The sequence below is a fragment of the Cryphonectria parasitica genome (genome assembly GCF_011745365.1).
Source record: "Cryphonectria parasitica EP155 unplaced genomic scaffold M406scaffold_6, whole genome shotgun sequence".
Classification (NCBI taxonomy): domain Eukaryota; kingdom Fungi; phylum Ascomycota; class Sordariomycetes; order Diaporthales; family Cryphonectriaceae; genus Cryphonectria; species Cryphonectria parasitica.
This window is the reverse complement of record NW_024468914.1, coordinates 3764726-3784040: the sequence shown is the minus strand read 5'-3', so window position 1 is coordinate 3784040 and position 19315 is coordinate 3764726. Positions and strand designations below refer to the sequence as shown.

Below are 19315 nucleotides of genomic sequence, written 5' to 3'. Positions count from 1 at the left end.
TCGACCCGAGACTTCTAGACTAAATATTTGTGGCACTAGATGAACATTGAAGATCCCAACTGAAAGCAGTAATCACAGTGGTTTATTATTACATCTTTTGTTAATTATTATGTCATATACAGTATCTTTCAAAGACTACCAATTTCCATTCACGGAGCTATTGGAAACTGGTGTTGGAGATCCCATTATATCAGTGCGAGCTGCTACAACTGCAAGGTTGCTGCTTATGTAATTGGTGCAGCTGCTGGGGTTGCCAACACAACAAACAGCAAGGACAAAACCCAAACTCTCCACAAAAACACTACTCGTCTCTTCTTCTCGAACTGCCACCAGCTGTGCACGTTCCTCTCCACGTTTGATTCGCGAGCACAGCATTTCGGAAACCATGGCGCAAACTGACGCAGGTGTCGTCATCCGGGAGTTGCATCAGGACCTGGCGCGGAAATATCGACTGCACGGTCCCACGATTGAGACGCTATGGAGAGGCTTTACCAGAGCGCAGAGGACCAAAGCCATCAAAGAGGGAGCAGCGGAGGGTGTTGTGCTCAAGAATCGTATGGATCCCTCGATGGGCGAAGTCTACAAGCTGCTTCCAGAGTGGAATCTACGAGATGTCACCGAGTCGAGCGACTTCCTCCCCAATCTCCTTCGCTACCGTGCGACGACAAAGTTGATGGAGCAATATAGCGAACATCATCTTATGAATCCAGGAGGCGACCTTGGCTTTATCACGACCATGATGCAGACAAGAAATCTCCGACACGTGGACGAGCGTCGCCTGAACGATAGCTTCACCGTATTTCTCGACGACGACGATCACTATGGAAAATCTTTCACCATCTCAGAAGGGGTGGATCGCAGCCAGGCACTTGGCGGCTTTAGTCCTGCGATACAAGGGGGACTCTGCGTTCCACAGTCCACTGCGGAGCTCATCTTCATGAGACAGAGTGGCCTCCTCCAGGCGCTCAACATCATCATAGAGGACATTTTGGACATTGGATCTAAAACTAGAGCCAAGAAGAAGCAAACTTCCAAAGATGTCGATACGGCGCCGGCGCCGGCCATGAGTCAGTTGTCTATCCAGGCCCAACCAACGAAACGCTCCCTCACCGAACTTCTCGAGGTTGCCAAGGACCAGAAAGCTTTGTCTGACGAGCACCTCTACCTCCTGACTGTGGAGCCGGTTGTGCTCGCGCACGCCGTGAACATCACCTTCTTCAGCCGCCCCGAGCTCGTCGCTGATGAGAAGGGCCGGTCGCTGCCTGTTCATACGGATCGCTTTATCAGCCCTGCCTTCTTCGATGTCATCCATGGGGCCGTTCAAGATGCTGCGATCTGGAATTATCTTCATCGCCTGCTCGAGCTTCTCGAAGAAGCGGCAGCCGACAAAGTCCGCCGAGCCATCATTCTCCAGGAGATCTCCAACGCTGGCCATCTCCAATACGACCGAACGCAGTCTCTCCTCAAGCGTCAGGTTCAGACCGGCACTGGCAAGAGATACTTCAAGAGAGTCTCAAATGTATATGACAAGGGCAATGCACGAGTTGCCATGAAAATCAAACCGGAAGAGTTAACGCGAGCCGATCCCCAGCTGCACTACCTTTTGCGTCTCTGCCAAGCCGATACCACTGCTGCGACAGCCGTGGAATGGATGGAGAAGCTAGGCAGCTTGCACATGTCGCATCCAGACGAGCGCGAGAAGCTCGCGGAGCGGGAATTCAACGCCCTCTGGGACCATACTGCCATCGTCGCTTTCATGCAGGACCTGGCGCTTGCCATTTCCATGCCACCTCGCTCCCGCAAGACGGGTCAAGTCTTTGTAGCACGATACAACGACCTGGAGACCGAGCTTAACAATACGAAGAGCGAGATCGACCTCACACAGTTTGTGGTGCCAATTGACAACTTGGAAGAGCCTGGTGTGGCACCCAATGCGCTGAGAGCCCTAGAAGAGGCCATCATCGACAAGAAGGGAACCAAATTGGGCTTCATGTATCAGGATTTGATAGATGACTGCATTGCCGACCTCGAGAAGCAGTACCAGAAGATACAGACAAAAGTCGAGCAGAAGAAGGAGCACCCTCAGTACCCTGTAGAGGATCCTCAGGTGCGCACGGAGCAGCGGAGACAGAAAGAGAAAACTCGGCCCAGCCATTCATCGGTCTTCGAACTCGTGCGCCCAACAAAAAGCCAAGAGCAGAAGGACACAAACACTTTACAGCAGCGGCAGACATTTGTGGTGAAGAAAACTACGGCAGAGGTCTTCACGACGCTGTTCGACAAGTCGGAGTCCCGGAGGCCCGTCAGCTGGGTCGCGTTCGAAGCAGCCTTGGCCGATCTAGGCTTCTCCGTCGTTCCTAAGTTCGGCTCCGTCTATACCTTTGTCCCACCCGAGACTATGGCCCTGAATAAGTCTCTGACGCTGCACCGACCGCACAAGTCAAACATCGAGGGGTGGCTGGTGCCGATTTTCGCCCGTCGGCTGCACAGATTGTATGGGTGGGGAAAGGATACCTTTCAAGTCGAGTGATGCTGGTTGGCAAAGCATATATGGGGCGGTTTGGTATCGACCTGCAATCTTCTGTGTATTCAAGACCTTTTGCCCTCGAAGCCATGATATGTAAGGCGCGATGGCCGTATCTGGAGGTTTCGAAATCCCTCAGCTGACTCCGTAGATTACTAATGAGCCAGGCTAAGTTGGCTTTGCACCATGCCGCTTTGATGTGAATGAAGCAACATCAGTCTTACTACACATACGCTGGGCTAGAGACTAAGGCTGAAACACCTGTTCTTGCTGCTTTGTACGGAGATTGTATCGCTTGAGCGGGGAACAGTGCAAGTCATGTCAAGGAACATAATCACGACCCAGCAGAGAAGGTTTGCGGTCTTAAAGCGAGCCGCCATCATAGGTTCGATCACAAAGAGCTACATCTTTCTGTATATATATACATCACAATGCAAAGTATTGTCGTTGCTACCCCTTTGTTCATAGCCACTGTTGCCGCGGCTCTCAGCCCTTCCAACTTGGCCGAGAGAAACATTGTCCCTGACTACGACGCAGACATGGACGTTGCTCATCATGAGGACTGCTGGAATCTCTGAGTAGCCCAGCTACGCATCACGGACATCAGCGACAACCAAGGCGAGAGCACCTTCACCTGCTCCAACACCAGCTATTCCGACATCCTCATCTGGAAAGACAAGTAGCAAGGGTGCCTCTGGAACGACAGGCCCGTCTCCGCCGTGACGAACTCCAAGGACCAGATGTTCAGGGAGATGTCTGCCAAGTACGAGCATAGCGACTACATTGTCTGCGATGGGATACTCGCACGAGCCATTGGGTACCAGACTGATCATTAAAAACTGGTCAAGTGTGGTTTCGAATTTAGATTTGGCCGGACGTTTCATATAGGATAGACTTGTGGCATGGAAGACGATTCGAGGCATCGATATTTTCGAGGCCGGCCACGGAACTGAAGGTGATGCGATTGGATTGGCCTAATCTTACTCTCTCTTTACGGTTCATTACAATATCACTCAATGCGACTCACTTCTGTTGTCCCAACATAGTACAAGTGCAGCAGGGGATTCCAAATAAGCATAATTAATGCTTCAAATGTGTCATATAGAGTGTCCACATACGCTGGCTATGAGAGCCACCTACATGACCTGAAAGTTAGGGAACTAGGTGGGTCTACAGAGACGGACCTCGGCAGGATTACAAACTCCATTTAGATCATTTGATTCACGAAAGTGTTATGAAAAGTCCCTATCCAACACTACTGACAGAATTGTTGCTGGCCAGACAGGGGTCAGAAGCATCGGCGTGTAGCCTGGATGACAGCTGACTACATGAAGTATAAGTGGGGGACTGCTGGAGCGGGAGAGGCTGATAACAACGATATAGTTGCTTTACCCTCTAGTCCCAATCTCCTACCTGGCTCCAGCCTGGCGAGCCTGTGTTCTCACCATTTACAGATGACACAGACCCACTAGCGGTCCAAATGAAGCTCCAGTTGGGATCATAAGTAGCTGTCGTGTTGATACCCAGGGTGAGCCACGCAAACAACCCATCAGAGACGTTTGCGCCCAAGTACTCGTACTCGGCCACGCTCTGTGTGGTAGTATTCTCGCTCTCGGTGATAAAAACGCCGTCATCAACGTTCAGAGTCTTAGCTATAGTGTTGGTAACGTACGGGTACGTACTCTCGATCTCGTCAATCAGGTCTTGATCCCAGAAAATCTGGCCAACGTCTATATGTAGGGAGAAGGTCTCAAGGTTAGTTGCTTGAAAGGTTCCCGAGCCAATGTAGAGATGCATTTCTCCCAACTCACGGTCATAGGTGCCACCAGTCAAGGTGTCGTTTGCCAACAGAGTAGCATTGAAATGCACAGCCACGTGCACATGATTTGCCCGCCCTGCGTAGTGTCCAGGGAAGAGCGTTTGGAAAGTCACCACCCCGTCCTCATCTGTGGCCTGCAGACCTCTCAGGAAAGTGGAATTGGCGTTGGACGTATCGTTCCCATTTCCGTTGCCTTCTTCAACGATTCCGCTGTACACACCTGTACTATTGCAATTCCAGATGTCCAAGTACTCTCCCATGATGGGCTCACATGTTGCGACATCAATGAGCTGGATCTCGAAGTACACTGGCACCCCCGCCTCTGCCTCGAGAATATCGGACCGCACGAGCTCTCCTGGGATGTAATACGGTCCTGTCTCGCCCTCGGGGTTGAGCGCGCAGCTGTAGTTCGCAAAGACCGTGGTCTCGGGTGTGGCCGGTGTATATCCTGCATCGGACAGGTGCGACGTATCATTGACGATGTCTGGGTTCTCGCCCCACGTGATGATCTCGCGCTTAGCTTTGGCCGTGGATGGGTCAATGGATCGCTTGCGCCGCTGCTCTGCCACCGCCAAGTGGCGACGGGCAATGTTGCGCGACAAGACGCCGCGCCGTGAGAGTTTGTCGGCGCATGACCCAAGATCACGGCGGACGGAACCCTTGAAAGCGCCCAGGGCAGTGTTTGGCTGGCGCGAGTATGGCTCGCCTGGGTGAGCTGTGGCGCTACCAGCGAGGAAGACAAGAGCCGCCGTGAACAGGGGTGAGAAGTGCATTTCGTTCGCGATTGGGACCGATTTTCCTTCAATAAATGGTTTCAATGTCAGAGCTTGTGGAGCCGGCATAGAGATCAAGCAGGCTGTAAACCATGGGCCACCTGGAAGCTTTATAGAATCTGCGCTTGCTTTCTTTGCGCACGCGTAGTCAACATCTCAGGTTCACCATGCAGGTTGCCTGACTGTGATATCACTGTGCTGCTATGGACGCAGAATTGGCTTCCGACTGCCTGAATGGCGATCCCCAATCTCTTCGTACATCTGTCGTAGATCTTTCTGTAACTACTGCAACGTCGGTGAATCGTCATCATGTGCCGCGCAATCAATACAACCCTGTGATTTTGGGGGCATAAAATGATGTGAACTTCAGGTACTCCTCACGAGATGCAGAAGGCCTTCTTGCTGGGTATCATAATTTATCAGCTACTTCTATGCACTCGACCGTGGTGTGATTGGAGCGAGTAGGTGTGGGCCAGACTTCCCCTATAGGAGCCCGTGGAAGCCGAGAGCACGGCATATGAGCAACGTGTTACATCTCGGACCTTTCAATACGGCCGTGGGTAATTGCATAATGTATAAAGCATGTCTTGTGTAGAAGCAGTGACGTTCTTCAATTCTTGTACATACTGGCCCTCCGCAGAACAATGTTTGCAGATTTTGTCAGATTTCAGCTTGGTAGTCATACGAAATGATGTCTGAATAAGCACGGAATCCTGAATCTCTTTCCACCTCCTGTTACAAAGAGTGAACTGTTTACAACGCTCATCCCTCCGTCACTCTCAAGAGAAAAAGGGAGTATTTTTTATAATAATGTATGAAGCATAAGAGGGATCAAAACTTTGAATTACTTCTCGTGTCCCTCCTTCTGATTGGACACCACCAAATGTCATACAACTACCAGGCCGATAGCAGTGCTAGGTCCCGTCCTGCCGAGCGGGCAGAGGTATGCCGGAGGGCTGGAGCGGGGGTTCAAGGAGAAGGAATGGGTGGCCGACGACGAGTGGTGGGATACGAGAGGTGCCGCCACAGGAGGAGTAGCAGAGGAGCGATGGCGGGAAATAAGAATCTGACCGTCGGCCATGAGGCGCGTGCCCTCGCGGAACGGTGATGATGTTGCCGCTGTCGAGTGAGCCTTGCTAGCAACGCCGCTGGCGTCAGCTGCCAGAAGTGTTTGTGTTGCGTACAGCCCTTGTTTAAACTTTTGGATGACCTTTTCGTTTGCTTTCTTAGTCATAAAGACAAGTTTGACCTGGGTCATGTGTCGAACATATGTCAAGAAATTACAAGACTGTGCTGAGATCGAGGGGAAAGTACTTACAAGGCCAGCGGGTAATGAGCAATTGGCCAAGGCTGACAGGATATTTGTTGTGCATGGCTGTGGACATATGAGCGAAATATCACAGAGCACAAGTACCAAAAGAGACTCAAATATGTCGGGCGAGCGCCAAGCGCTTTGCATTTGTTTTGAAAGTATATGTAATGATACTTCAATGCCCGCGTTCATCCTCCAAAAAGAACAAAAAAGAAAAGAATAGGATAAAAATATAAAAACCAAAACTACTCCTCTCCGCCCCGCTCCTCCTTGGACACGACCCGGCGCCGAGGCACCGGGGCGTCCAGTTGCCGGCCAGCGCCGTGTCTGGACTCCGAGGGGGGGACGGCCTCGGAAGGAGGGGTGTAATATCGAGAGGAGGAGGAAGAGGAGGAGGAGATTATGGTGGCGGCGGCGGGGCCAGAGCCGGCGCCCGCAGGCGAGGAGGCGGCGGAGGCGGCGGCGGGGGAGGAGGCGGCCGGGGAGGCTTGGGTGCCAGTGGCAGGGCCGGAGGAGGAGGGCCCCTGGGGGCGGGAAGAGGGGATGCCCTGGGCGGGCCGGGAGAGAGAGGGAGAGGGACGGCGAGGCCGGTCCTCCAGAGGCCGGCCTGCCTCCGGGTCGTTGGCCGGGCGACTGCCACCACCATCGTCGTCGTCGCCGTCGCCGTCGTCGTCATCGTCATCTTCTTCTTCTTCTTTTTCTTCTTCTTCTTCTTCGTCGTCTTTTCTCTGTCCGTGTATATGTTAGCCTAAGATTGACTGAAGGAGAAGTTGACGCTGTGGGTATCTCACGAACTGTGTGTGTGTGTGTGCGCGTGGGTGTGTGTGAGGGGGGAGGAGGAGAGAATTAGAGAGAGATGGTATGAAGTTTTGTTCAATGTTTACTTCTGTCTGATTTCGGCGTGGCATTTTAAATAGCTCGATTACAGGTCTGCCTAGGTGACTTGCAACTTCCTTTTGCACGTTGAAGCTTTTCAGACGGCAGGTGCTCCTCGATAGGCAAGGTGTGAAGGAGCGATGAACAGCAAGTTCTGTGTGGGTGCGCAGGAGACAGTAGTTGCTGGTCGGGAGTGACGCCTTCCGTCTTGCGTTTTGATGATTTAATTTCTACTGTCAGACGGAAGGCGTGATATACACATCATCAAAGGGCAATGGCATGACGCGGAATGGGAAAATATTGTAAGGCGCTCTTTCTGACCGAGTTCCAAAGGAAGGGCAGGAAGCAGGATGGTTTGTGTTTCCATACCATTGATAGTACATGATATTTAGAATGTACCTGCAGGTTGTAAACAATAAGGACTGAATTGAGCTGCCCATCAACACATGCTGTTCTGCTTTCGAGCACTATATGGGAAACGTTTCTCGGCAGATACACCCCACGCCAAGAAAAGAAAGAAAAAAACATTGTATCAAGAGTACCAGGACGCAATACTCGCTTTTTGACTGTGGTGAAGCACCCACCACATGATCAGATGTCCTTAAACGGCTCCAAAAATTTTACTCGACCGGGTTCCAGTACTTCTTCCTCCCGCAAAACTTCCTCCTCGCATTCTATCCATTCAAGCAGAATAGAAATTCCCTGGGCAACGGCGATATCAACCACATTCTTTACCCACGCCTCAGTTTCGAGGTCTGTCGCGCGTGGGTTCTTTTCGATGAATTTCGCAGTGCCCTTGCAGGCAATAGCCCCTACGTAGCGAAGGGCTTTAAAATAGTAATGCGGCAGGACGAGTCTGGGCTCTCTGCAAGTGATTGGCCGAGCATTCGGGTTATCATATAAAGGCGGGGGATCGTTCAGGTCTTTCTGAACGGTATTGCTGATCGACGCAGAATGTGTTTGATGTTCTTGAGGCTGTACCACTTCGTGAGAAGCAGGTTTCTTGGCGATACGCTGCAGCCAAGCTCGGATATGCTGCTGCATTTTGTCAAAAGAACAGTATTGGAAGTTAACGAAGTTCGAATTAGAGGTGGGGAAAATCAGAGAGAGACAAAGAGGAGGTCAGGGAGACACACTGAAATGTCCCGGAAAGTTCTCTACTTATAGAAACGGGACAATTCGTGCAGATGTAGAAGCTCGTGTGCAAGCTAAATATACGTAGTCTTTGCCTAGTGCGCTCGATAGAAGCCACGAAGGTGGGCAAAGTAGTCACCTGTCACCTTTCACAGCGCCTATCAACAGGCATTTCATTGGCCATTTCCGACAGAGGGCACCGGAATCAATATTAGATAGTGTTATAATAGCCCTCTGATCTGCCCCCTTTTGAGTGACGGAGGAGCAAGAATTGACCCAAAAAAGACCGAGTAAGAGACGGTGCGAGACCCCCATCTCCCTTAGTGCAGATGCTCGCCCACAGCTAGCCCTTCATGGTCAATGTCGTAAAATCTATGTCGGACTATGACGAAAGAGTCGTTAGCCATAGCGAGAGAAAAAAAGTTAGTCACGTGGGAAACTTAACAATAAAGTCACCGCTCTTCTGGTGTATTCGGTACCGTGAGTCGAGAAGATCCAGTTGTCATCTGTCTCTATGTTCGGGTGGTATCTTCATAATTGTACAAGGGCCGATAGGGGCTCAATGGAGTAGACCCTAGGACTATGGTGTATTCTCTCAGCGAGGGTTGCCCATGAGAACCGGTGACAGATAGCGACCACATAATCTCAGTATATTATAAGCTCAAGTATTAAGAAAAGTCATTTTTGTACCTGACACACGTATTGAGGACACTGCGGAAGTTGTTCTTGTGGGGGCCGGAGCGAGGCCAAATACCTTCTTATATCTGCCTAAAGAACTCGGTCATAGTGGAAATATCATGGCTGTTGTCCTCAATCACATGCTGCTGCTTCAAAATTTGCGGTCTGCGCTGCTCAGGTTTTGATGACAAGTTAGCCACGGCAGTAAGTGACTTTTGGCGACAGCAACGACAAGTTCCATACAGTGCCAGCCAAAATCTCATATGATGACTAAAATCAGGTGCTCCACGGATATTACTGGTTTGAATGACAGGGAAGAAGGGATTTTTAGTATCAAGCATTGGGACAAGTCCGTGTTGCAATTGTTTGAGACAATCGTATTGGAAAGAGACTTCACTCAATTAGACTCAAGGTAATGTCCTTTTTCTTCAAATTATGTATCAACTGGCAACCCGGTTTAAACAAGAGAAAACATTCTGCAAAGTTTTACACGAGTGGCAATTCTTTAACTAAGAAGGTGAATGGGCAACCTGGCTTGAATTCGAAAGAAAAGGGTTCTAAAGCCACTGAAACATTCGCAGGCCCTAGTTCATGGTCTTGAGCTGCCGAGCACCCTGGACCGGGACACCGTAGTTTCGGCGATCCTTGGTGAAAAACTCAACCTTGATGGAAATATCCGAAGCATCGTCGTTCAGAGATCCGGCTTTGGTCAGTGTGGTGCCGGCCATAGCCTCAGGTTGGGAGTAGAGACTTGTGCCACAGTCTGGTAAAGATGATACATGTTAGCTCCAAGTTTCGCCTTCGCGGGAAGCATTGTTGTCTCTCTACTTACCACCACAAAAGAAATGAGGGTGATTCAATCCAGAACCACCCTTTCTGACAAATTTCTTGGGGACTCCCTTGGTGATCTTGAAGTCCGTAGTCGAAACGGCCACGTTAGAGCTGTAGCCACCGCCGCCCCAACGTTGGCAGTCGAGGCAATAGCACAGCGCAGTTACCGCTGGCTCAACTATAGTACGTACCACCGTTAGTACATGTCCTGGACACACTGCACCAAGGTAAAGGACAACTATTAAGTCCACGACGTACCGAAATGTTCAAAGCCAATTTTTCCGCACAGACAATCCCCAGAAGGCATATTGATTCGTGAATGAGGTACGTTTAGGGTTTGGATGTTTTGGTCTTCGGAGACTGAAGACAGCAACTAGATCCTTGGGTGTCTTTCTGTGGCCAGTTCTGTCCTGTCACTTCATGAACCTCGGCAGCTCGAAAAGAGAAACGGGCAGAGTATTAATGCAAAGAAGTCAACCCATACCTGAGGGAGGTCTCGTCTCAGGCTACGTTCATCCCTCTTTGTAGTGGTGATGACAGTAGTGACTTGGTTCGTGAATATGATCTCGCGGCAAACCTGTCCGAATGGATTGGCACCTAGCTTATAGACTGGAGACGAACCAGATCTGTATTGCTCCCCACTTTCTGCTGGACGTAAAGACCGCAATATTAGAAAACTTTACAAGCGGTGACCTTCTCCACTAGAAGCAGTGTATAGTAAATGTTTCCTTAACAGTTGTTTTTCTCTTTCCAAAACCTTATTTTTTCCCAAGTTCCAGTCATGTACTCAAGTATTTACAACTGAGCTGGCCCGCGAACCGAGTCTGTCGGAACCGAAGTCAGGTCTAACAGCTCGCGCATAATGGCAATATCCCCGTCTTGTTTCGCAGCGTCAACATCCTTACCGCGCAAGACTTCTAGGAGCTGTAGTCGAGTGAGGGACATGGACAGGTCAGCCCGGCTCCCAGAGCCCTCTCGACCCTTTGATGCCACCGAGGGGCGTATGAGACGGGGGGTCAAGACACCGTTGCTCATGATCAACCTCCACCTCTCGTCTACATCGGTGACATCGAACTCGATGTTGAACGACTTGCACGCAGCCCTCTCTCCATCTACCTGAACCGACAAGATCTCGAACCACTGCCCGACGCTGAGCTGTGGGCCCAACGTGCTCTTGCCTCCAGCCACCATGCCGGTATCTTTCCCGGTCCTGAGTACCTGGGCACCGGTCAGGTAGAAATTGCGCCAGACAGCGTTCTCTGCACCGAAGCCTAGATTCTCATAAGCCGTCGCTAGAAGAGTTCTGGATCTGAGGTTCTCGGGATATGCAGCAACGGCATGAGCAACAAATGTCGCGGCAAAGCGATTGTCTCCCCGGGCAATGAACTGTTCAGCCTTGTCGCATAGAGCGTCAACTCCTCCCATGCACTCTACATATCTCTGGCCTTCTTCGGCGGGGGGATACTGCCATAGATGTGCGGGATTCCCGTCAAACCAGGTCATGTACTTTTGATAAATTCCCTACAAAAATGTGTTAATGGGCTTTACTGGAGTGTACGAGGCCTTTCTCGTCAATGTCATGGGACCCAACTTACCTTGACATTATGGCTCACTGATCCGTAGTACCCTTGACAGTGCCAAGCAGATGAGATGGCCGGAGGCATACGTATCCGCTCGGCAATCTCAACTCCCGTCAAGCCTGATAATGCGAAACAGAGTCAGCCAAGAGATACAGTGGGAGTTATGGTAACCTAAATGAAAGGCGAACGAACCGAGATTCATCATGCGCACAGTCTGGTCATGTAGGTACCCATACATATCTCTCTGCTCAGACAGTCGAGTGATGAGTTCCTTGTTTCCCCAGGTCGGCCAGTTGTGGCTTCCAAAGACAACATCGCAGTCACCGCAGAAAAGCATGATCGCCTCGTCGAGGTAGGTAGACCATGCCTTCGCGTCTCTGACTTGTGCACCTCGAAGAGTTACCTTGACGCGCGGAACAGAAACCCTGTTAGCCGATAACATGTCGCCTAGTTACAATATAAAGGCCGGTGGGCGTATGAATACAACTTACAATGTTGTGCATGCAGTTGGTAGCTGTTTCTGGCACGCATAACGCCTTGAAGTCTGGAAAGTAGAAGTTGATTTCTGCCGGAGCTTCCGTTCCTGGGACCATCTGAAAGACAATGCGGACGCCATCTATGACATGCTCCTCCCCAGTCTTCTGGATCAAGATGTTGGGTGGTATGAGCGATGTGGAACCCGTGCTGGACCCCATCCCCAAGCCAACGCCGATCTGGCCCTTGGGGCCGCGAGGGAGAGCATTCCCGTACATGAATGCGCCACGTCGACGCATTGCTGGACCAGCAAGGACGCTCTCGCTCACGATAGCCTCCAAGAACCCTTCCGGCGCAATGATGGGCACCTTTGTATCCTCGAGAACAACGCCTCGGGCTCCCATGTAGTGGTCACCGTGGGAATGAGAGTAGATCATGCCAGTGATAGGCCTCCCCTTGCCACGATGGCTTTGGTAAAGACCCAGCGCAGCAGCAGCACACTCACACGAGATTAGAGGATCGATGATGATGATCCCTTCCTTGCCCTCAACGATGGTGATGTTGGAGAGATCTAGGGCGCGCACCTGGTAAATGCCTGGAGCAACCTCGAACAGCCCTTGCTTCGTGTTGAGTTGGGCCTGTCTCCATAGCTTGGGGTTGGCTGTTGGTGGACACTCATTCTCAACAAAGGCGTACTCATCGATATCCCACACCTTTTTACCCTCGCTGGTCGTGATCAGGCCCGGTTTCAGTGCCGCTATGAAGCCTCTGGTGGCCTCCTCGAAATCCCGCTTGTCTTCATAGGATGGTTCGTACGCCATGTTGATCTCAATGGGGTTTATCTTTGCGTCGAGCTCGTCGGACGGAGACCTGGGGACCTGACTGCACTCTAAGTGAGGCAGAGGTTTTCGAGATAGCGAGCGATTCGTATCCTTAAACTGCTTTGCCTTGATGGAAGACTTATGGGTGGGCCCAAGATGTGTGTCCACTTCTGGATAGTGCTGTTCTTTCGCTGATGGCACTTATTCGGTAGAAGGCCTCGGCACTGTGAATTACTCGACTCGTCTCGACGCAATGGATATCCAATGCTGTCAAGGGACGCGCTTGTCGAGGAATTTAACGCGGTCCAGTGATTTCAGACAAGGGCAACGATATGAATTCTGGACTGCGTCTTCTTCAGGAAGCTCTCTTCAAATTCATGCTCGGCGTCCGATCTCGTCGATTTTGCTTTAAAGAACTATGCGGCCGTTAGCAGGCTTTCGGCTGTACAGAATAAGGTAGCCGAGCCCGCGGAAGGATTGAAATATTCTGGACATATATTGTCGAAATGTGTAATGTACCTTTCAAGGTCCCATACGGTCAGGCGACCAGAGAAACAGTTAATTCTCCACAGCGGAGCAGCTATATCGACACGTTTGTTCTGGAGCAGAAAATTGATTAGCGTCCTGGCCAGAATCTTTTTTTTTTTTACCCTAACCGAGACTTTGGTCATCCGGTTACAACCTCCCAAACCGCAATCGAGCTTGAACGACGGGGTGAGGACAAACAAGATTTCACCTGATTCTGGTTTTGACATGAGAGCGGCGTGTGTATATATGTACATATATCTGTGTGAGTATGGGTTTTGCAGATGTGTTGGTCGCCTGAGCGGTATGAGATCGATAACATATAAACAATACTATAGCGATTGCGTGATGCCGATAATTATGCCGTGATGCCGGAAGCTACCCATCGCGCAATGCCGCAGCCGGGTTGTGCAATGTCAACAAATTCGATCGAAGGAGTACAGAAACAGTACACACATAGATTTAGGAGTCGATATCGATGGAGAAAAAAAAATACTTTAGAGCCATCTGAACCCAGGCCTATTGTCGCGAAGGTGTCGCGCGAGCTGTAATGGCGTCTCTTTGCTATGTTATTGTTCCCAAGCCGGTTTCTATTAATATCTACTTACAAGAATGGAAACATAGATAATGGCACAGGAAGCAAGAGAGAAAGTTAGTACCCAAATAAGGAAGTACTCAGTATCTAATGAAAAGGAAGAGATGGTGCAGAGGTTAACAGAACGAATGAAAGGTATAGTTCTAAATGATTACGGGTCTTCGGTGACCAATGAGTTGATATTGGGTGCAGCAGCGTATTACATTTCAACATGCTTTGAAATAGTTTCGTTACTGAATGATTACGATAGCTCGTAATTATGGTAGTAGTTTTACGTGCCATTCGTGATAGTCATACCTGGCGTCGCAAGAGTGAACTTCATTAAAAGCGGTGTCTTGACCATGCTATGCCCTCAAGTCTCAGAGTATTCATGTGCGATACTTGCACGATACACTTCCAGTACAATTTCGTCTTCACTAGCTCGAATCATCAAGAATTTTATCCTGAAGCGGGTGGGAGGCTCTGTTACATTTACAGGACCATCAATGTTGAAGGGTACTAATATTATCATTGATGACTACTTAAGCAAGTGAGTAGGGAGCTGACTTGTATGCTATCAACTAATATCTCAGGACTATAGCAAAGAGAAAGACCACGCACACCAGGTGTCTATTGGATCGGCTAATACTGAGACCGCCTTCCCTCACCTCGTCACGAACTTTGAGGTCCATCCGTCAGGGGAACATATCGCACAGCAAACATTTTCCTTTTCTCGACCTTGCCGCTCTCGTCCTTATCTACCCTCCAAATATGCTGTTCCCCGCCCGAGTCGTCGTCATTCACGGGGATGAACATCCTGCCCGGCGCCCTGAGCTGCTCGACCAGCTCGGGGTGCATCGTGACCGCCGAGGCACCGACATGGATGACATCCCATCCCTCACCGCGCCCCTCCTCGCCGGCGGGTTCGACCCATCCCTTGCGCCCATCGCCCACGCGGAGCTTGACCTGTCCGGCGTCAAGGAATTGGCGGCCCTCGGCGCTCTTGCGCATGTTGGCCTCGGCCAGGTCCTGCAGCTGAGGGATATGCTCCAATCCCACTACCGTGCCCTGCGGCCCGACAAGCTCGGCGAAGATGTGGGTCAGGTAGCCGCTGCCGGAGCCAATGTCCAACACGCGTGGGGCCGGGTTGCGGTCTGATGGTACGAGGTAGGGCAGCAGGTCCTCGACGGCAGTCACATGCATGTGCGGTGCGCTGATGGTGGCCCCGTGGCCGATACTCTGGGGACGATCCGCATATGGTGCTGTGGGTGCGTAGTGCCCGCGGTCAACCTGGTTTATTTGCGATCATCAGCAGCAAGGAAACAAATAGGAAGAAGAGAGAAAAAAAAAAGACAGGGACAGAAGGGTCTGTCGGGGTTGCCATGGGATGCATCTCTCTCTACCTTCCGAAAAGCATCTTTGACTCGCTCATCAGTGATGAGCCCATGGTGACACAGCTGTTGAACCATGTTCTCATTCGAGCTGCCGCTGCTTAACCACGCCATCGTGTTAATCCCTTTGGTCCCACTAGTGTTGTGTGTACGTTGGCCAAACGATGCCTGGTTCAGCGGTGTTGGGATGGAGCTGAGGAGCCGCCTCAAGTGTTGTCCCTTTATGAGTGGCGCCACGTTGGCAGATAGGAGGGGGAAGGATGAACAGGTGGGCGAGCACAGGTTGAGAGCCAGTCAAGTCGACGAGGGAGGCAAGAGAGGGGAAAGCCGTCAAGCTGATCCACCTGGATATAAGAATGGTGCCAATCTGGTGTTCAAGGCTTGGGTTTATCGTAAATATGGTGTGTATTGCAGAAGAAAAAAAGAGAGCTTCGCAAAGACTTGTTGGGCACGTCGTCAGAATCAGAGTAAGTAGTCCAAGAAGCCTCAGCATTGAAGCTGTAGCACTGATCCGATGAGGGGGAAGGGAGGGAGCTTTTGGGGTCACGACGTCAACGGCAGGGGCGGGACACGATGTGGCCCACTTTAAATCTCTACGATGCGGGATGGCCCGGTGCCACTCCATAAAGGGTCGGTCGTTGATGTCTCTTCCTCGTGCCTCTCTGCCTGCCTCTCAACCAAGGTCAATCCACAACCAAGATCATTTGCCGGTGTCATGGTCGAATTCAACCTCATGTGTCCTAGAAAGTGCTGATGACAGAAAGAACCGGTCAGGGGGTCTCGTGGGGGTCAAGGACGAGGAAGTAAAGGAAAAAGTCTCCGTGTTTGACAAGACTAGGCGTCGTTTACGAGTCAAGATACACATTTGTGGCTTCGATAGTGCGCAACGTTGATGAGGAGGAGTCGGACATAGTGATTCAATTGCTAATATAGACTCCCTGCAAGCTCGAGTGCGAGGCGTTAGATCCATGCCATGCCAGCTCGAGGCTGCAAGTTAACCCTCGTGATATACGTAATGATTCAGACCCAAGGAGAAATCGAAAGTCGCAAAGAAGGCTCCGGTGCCATGCTGGAGGACGCATATAAGCGTCATTGCCATTTCCTTCTCCCCGCTTGCTGCCTCATGCGTCTCTATCTCCGTCGCCCCATGCCTCTTCTCGAAACCTCCCCACCAGTCCTGAACATTAATTCCCATAGCGTCGACTTCCTGGCCATCTGGACGGCTCAGGGCTTAAGTTGGTGCCCTTGTGGTCGCCCCTCGGGATGCTGGGTATCATGCACCACCAGGGTTGCCCGTGTTTGAGCTTTCTTTGGACGCGTGCGCTCCAAGAAGGATAATAGAAAGTGAACAACTAGTCAAACACGCTCCTCCCTCACACAACTGTCTCGACGTTCTCGCCCTCCGCGATGATTGGTATGCCCAAGCCTCGGTCCGGGCTTTGCAACACAAGCTGCTCGTGCCGCCTGGCCTTGAGATAATCGCTGACGGACCTGATCAAGATGAACCAGCCGACAATCATCAGAATGTACGCAACCCACTCGGAACTCGCGACGTCTGACAAGCCGCCACTACCACTTCCGTCCCCGCCGTTGCCGCCTTGGACGGAGCCAGGGTCGAAATCATGGCTATTTGGATCTGCAGGCGCTGCGTATCCATCGCCACCGGGCATGCCGTCGCCCATACCGCCGCTGTCGCCGGATGAACCCTTCATGTAGAAGCCATACTGAATCAGTGTGATTCCAAGACCGGCACGGGATCCGTTCTTGGCAGCGTGGGTGGAGTGGAGCAGGTAGGTGAGCAGGAAGCCGACTAGCTGGAAGGACATGGAAATCATGCCGTTCCAGATAAAGGAAAAGACGGAGCCGACGGGCATGCCGTCGATGTAAACATCGTCTGGTCCGCCGAGGCCAGGCGCGAGGATAGTGGTCTCCCAATACGGAGGGGCTGCGTCCGCAGCGGCTTGTTCGTAGGACTATTTGACACAAAACCGTTGAGACATGTCAGCAAATAGCAATAGACTGGACAGGGGAAAGAAAGGGGAAAACAAGAACACACCGGAGGCTGTTCCTCCTTCTCACTACTGCCTCTCTCGGGTTTAGCGGTCAGATTGGAAAAGACACCATCGCTTTGGATCCCGCTGCCGAAGACCCTATTCGAATTTGCTGCTGCTGCTGCTGCTGCCGCCGCCGCCGAGGGATGAGCAGTCGAGCCCGTGAGCTGTGAGGGCGGTGTGCTCGCTCCAGAACCACCAGTGGACGACGTTTGTGGCGATCTGGTCATGCTGCCGCTGGCCAGCTGCACGGGATCGGAATTCTGCCTGACAAGTCGTTGTCTATCATCGGGCTCGTCATCCGAATCGGAATCGTCGGCATCGAATGCGTCGGCAAGGGTCGGGTCCTGGACCTGTCTGTTCCTGTTGGTCGGGGAGGAGGCTCTGGAGTGAAAGGAGGGTGGCGGCGAGTGTGTCGCTCGTGATGTTGGTTGGGCCGAGGAGACATGGTCATCCTCATCGTGGGCATTTACCTGTGTGATGGTAATCGAAATCATGTCAGTAAATGTCCCCCTTGTCTCTATACATCCTGCCTATTGATAGGTTTGATGCTGTTTATCGTTGTCGCTGTGATCGTAGGAGTGCTTTTCTTACCCTTTCGTATCGCCCCGACATCTTGCCGGTCGATTAAATGGGGCTTGGGGGGAAAGGCTGCTGTAAGAAAGAAGAGAGAATGAAGAGAGATGTCGATGTCGATGATACGGTCGGAAAACTATCACTTCGGATGTTTGTGCGTTGACGGTTTGTGTCGGGTGCTCCGCTTCTCCTGGCTTGAGTATGCGTCTGGCTTCGTGTCGCTGCAACGGTTACACAGAATCAGGGAGGCGGTGGCGCGTGCGCAAGGCAGAGGATCGAGGGAACAAAAAGAAAGAAGGATAGAAGAGGCCGAACCCGCGAGAAAAGGAGAAGAGCAATCACAACAAAGAAGGAGAAAGAAAAAAAAAAAGGAGAGAGAAGACGTAAACGGTAAAGAATGCAGGAGATGTCGTCGATCGTCGGTTAGATAACTCTCGTTTGGGGGTGAAGAAGGGGAGGGGGTGTCGGAACGCAATTGTTTGTGCTGGTAGTTGGAAGAAGAAGTAAAGTTGAGTCGTCAGCCTAGGGAACGGTAGGAATGAAGGATGGGGAAGAGGGAAAACAGAGTTCCCTTACTCCCGCCGGCTCGGCACAGGGGTCACTACGGCATGTTGGCCCTTTTCCGTGCTCAGGTTTCAAGGTCAGTTAGGCAAGTACTGTGTCACTACACACCAGGGTCAGCCTGCTTTTGCTGTCTTGGGGGGGTGACGACGCACGGTGTCAGCAGATAGATCAGGGGGCTTTGGTGCTTGCCCAGGTGGCTCTCCAGGGGCTCTTCTTAGCGCCGTGTACCGCTGTAGCAGGGCAGGCAGGGTAGTGCACTATCTATGTACAGTCATACTGCAGGGTATCATCCTCCCCCCCCCCCCCAGGCACACCAATAACCCCCCCTCTCCAAGACGCCCCCCGTTCAGGACTGGCACCGACTTGCTGACCAACCAGAGAAGGAGGCGGAAGCCGACTATTTCCACCATCTTCCATAACAGTAGTCCTGCAGCACACTGCAACGCAGCATTGCGATAGTCAAGTCAGTGAAAACAAAGACGAGAAAAAGAGTAAGACTCCTCCTTCTTGTTGGGTCCCTGGAGCAGGAGGAAATTGCGCAGGGGCCCAGCCAAATTCATGCTCGGCTGTCTGCACTGCCACATTTCCCGATCCATTACCCCTGCAAATTAGGCTTGGCTGATAAATCCTTGGCTCCATTACTGCATACAAACATAGCAGCACTATGGTAGTACGTACTGCGCAGTATTGTCCAGGACTACCTGTTAGGAGTTGAAGCACGGGCCAGTCAACGGGAACCGCCGCATCTCGACGTCACCATATTCTGCCCTGTCTATTTTTTTTCTGCCCTCAAATTTTCATTATCGGGAAAA

General features: G+C 51.4%; 7 protein-coding genes across 7 annotated transcripts; 1 reads left to right on the top strand and 6 right to left on the bottom strand.

Moving 5' to 3' along the window:
• Positions 1-385: 385 nt before the first annotated feature.
• Positions 386-2530, top strand: M406DRAFT_341360 (uncharacterized protein; the record flags this gene model as incomplete). The annotated part of the gene is made up of 1 exon (XM_040921654.1): positions 386-2530. The coding sequence occupies one exon, from the start codon at positions 386-388 to the stop codon at positions 2528-2530; it is 2145 nt and encodes a 714-aa protein (XP_040774966.1).
• Positions 2531-3919: 1389 nt separating this feature from the next.
• M406DRAFT_261696 (aromatic compound dioxygenase) lies at positions 3920-5116 on the bottom strand (the record flags this gene model as incomplete). Its single annotated transcript, XM_040917462.1, has 2 exons — positions 3920-4254; positions 4336-5116. The coding sequence occupies 2 exons, from the start codon at positions 5114-5116 to the stop codon at positions 3920-3922; spliced, it is 1116 nt and encodes a 371-aa protein (XP_040774965.1).
• An 886-nt stretch (positions 5117-6002) lies between these two features.
• M406DRAFT_75228 (uncharacterized protein) lies at positions 6003-8348 on the bottom strand (the record flags this gene model as incomplete). The annotated part of the gene is made up of 4 exons (XM_040925819.1): positions 6003-6365; positions 6435-6567; positions 6678-7156; positions 7929-8348. 4 exons carry the CDS (start codon positions 8346-8348, stop codon positions 6003-6005), a joined length of 1395 nt encoding a protein of 464 aa, XP_040774964.1.
• Positions 8349-9700: 1352 nt separating this feature from the next.
• Positions 9701-10254, bottom strand: M406DRAFT_75227 (uncharacterized protein; the record flags this gene model as incomplete). The annotated part of the gene is made up of 3 exons (XM_040925818.1): positions 9701-9879; positions 9949-10125; positions 10206-10254. The coding sequence occupies 3 exons, from the start codon at positions 10252-10254 to the stop codon at positions 9701-9703; spliced, it is 405 nt and encodes a 134-aa protein (XP_040774963.1).
• Positions 10255-10742: 488 nt separating this feature from the next.
• M406DRAFT_261211 (Metallo-hydrolase/oxidoreductase) lies at positions 10743-12822 on the bottom strand (the record flags this gene model as incomplete). Its single annotated transcript, XM_040917422.1, has 4 exons — positions 10743-11468; positions 11543-11646; positions 11720-11930; positions 12019-12822. 4 exons carry the CDS (start codon positions 12820-12822, stop codon positions 10743-10745), a joined length of 1845 nt encoding a protein of 614 aa, XP_040774962.1.
• A 1610-nt stretch (positions 12823-14432) lies between these two features.
• On the bottom strand, positions 14433-15747 carry M406DRAFT_357318 (protein-L-isoaspartate O-methyltransferase). Its single transcript, XM_040923645.1, has 2 exons — positions 15325-15747; positions 14433-15211 (listed from the first exon to the last, which is right to left on the bottom strand). The coding sequence occupies exons 1-2, from the start codon at positions 15424-15426 to the stop codon at positions 14594-14596; spliced, it is 720 nt and encodes a 239-aa protein (XP_040774961.1). The 5' UTR covers positions 15427-15747; the 3' UTR covers positions 14433-14593.
• Positions 15748-16206: 459 nt separating this feature from the next.
• On the bottom strand, positions 16207-18405 carry M406DRAFT_357317 (uncharacterized protein). Its single transcript, XM_040923644.1, has 3 exons — positions 17958-18405; positions 17369-17836; positions 16207-17285 (listed from the first exon to the last, which is right to left on the bottom strand). The coding sequence occupies exons 1-3, from the start codon at positions 17976-17978 to the stop codon at positions 16686-16688; spliced, it is 1089 nt and encodes a 362-aa protein (XP_040774960.1). The 5' UTR covers positions 17979-18405; the 3' UTR covers positions 16207-16685.
• Between the last annotated feature and the right edge of the window lie 910 nt (positions 18406-19315).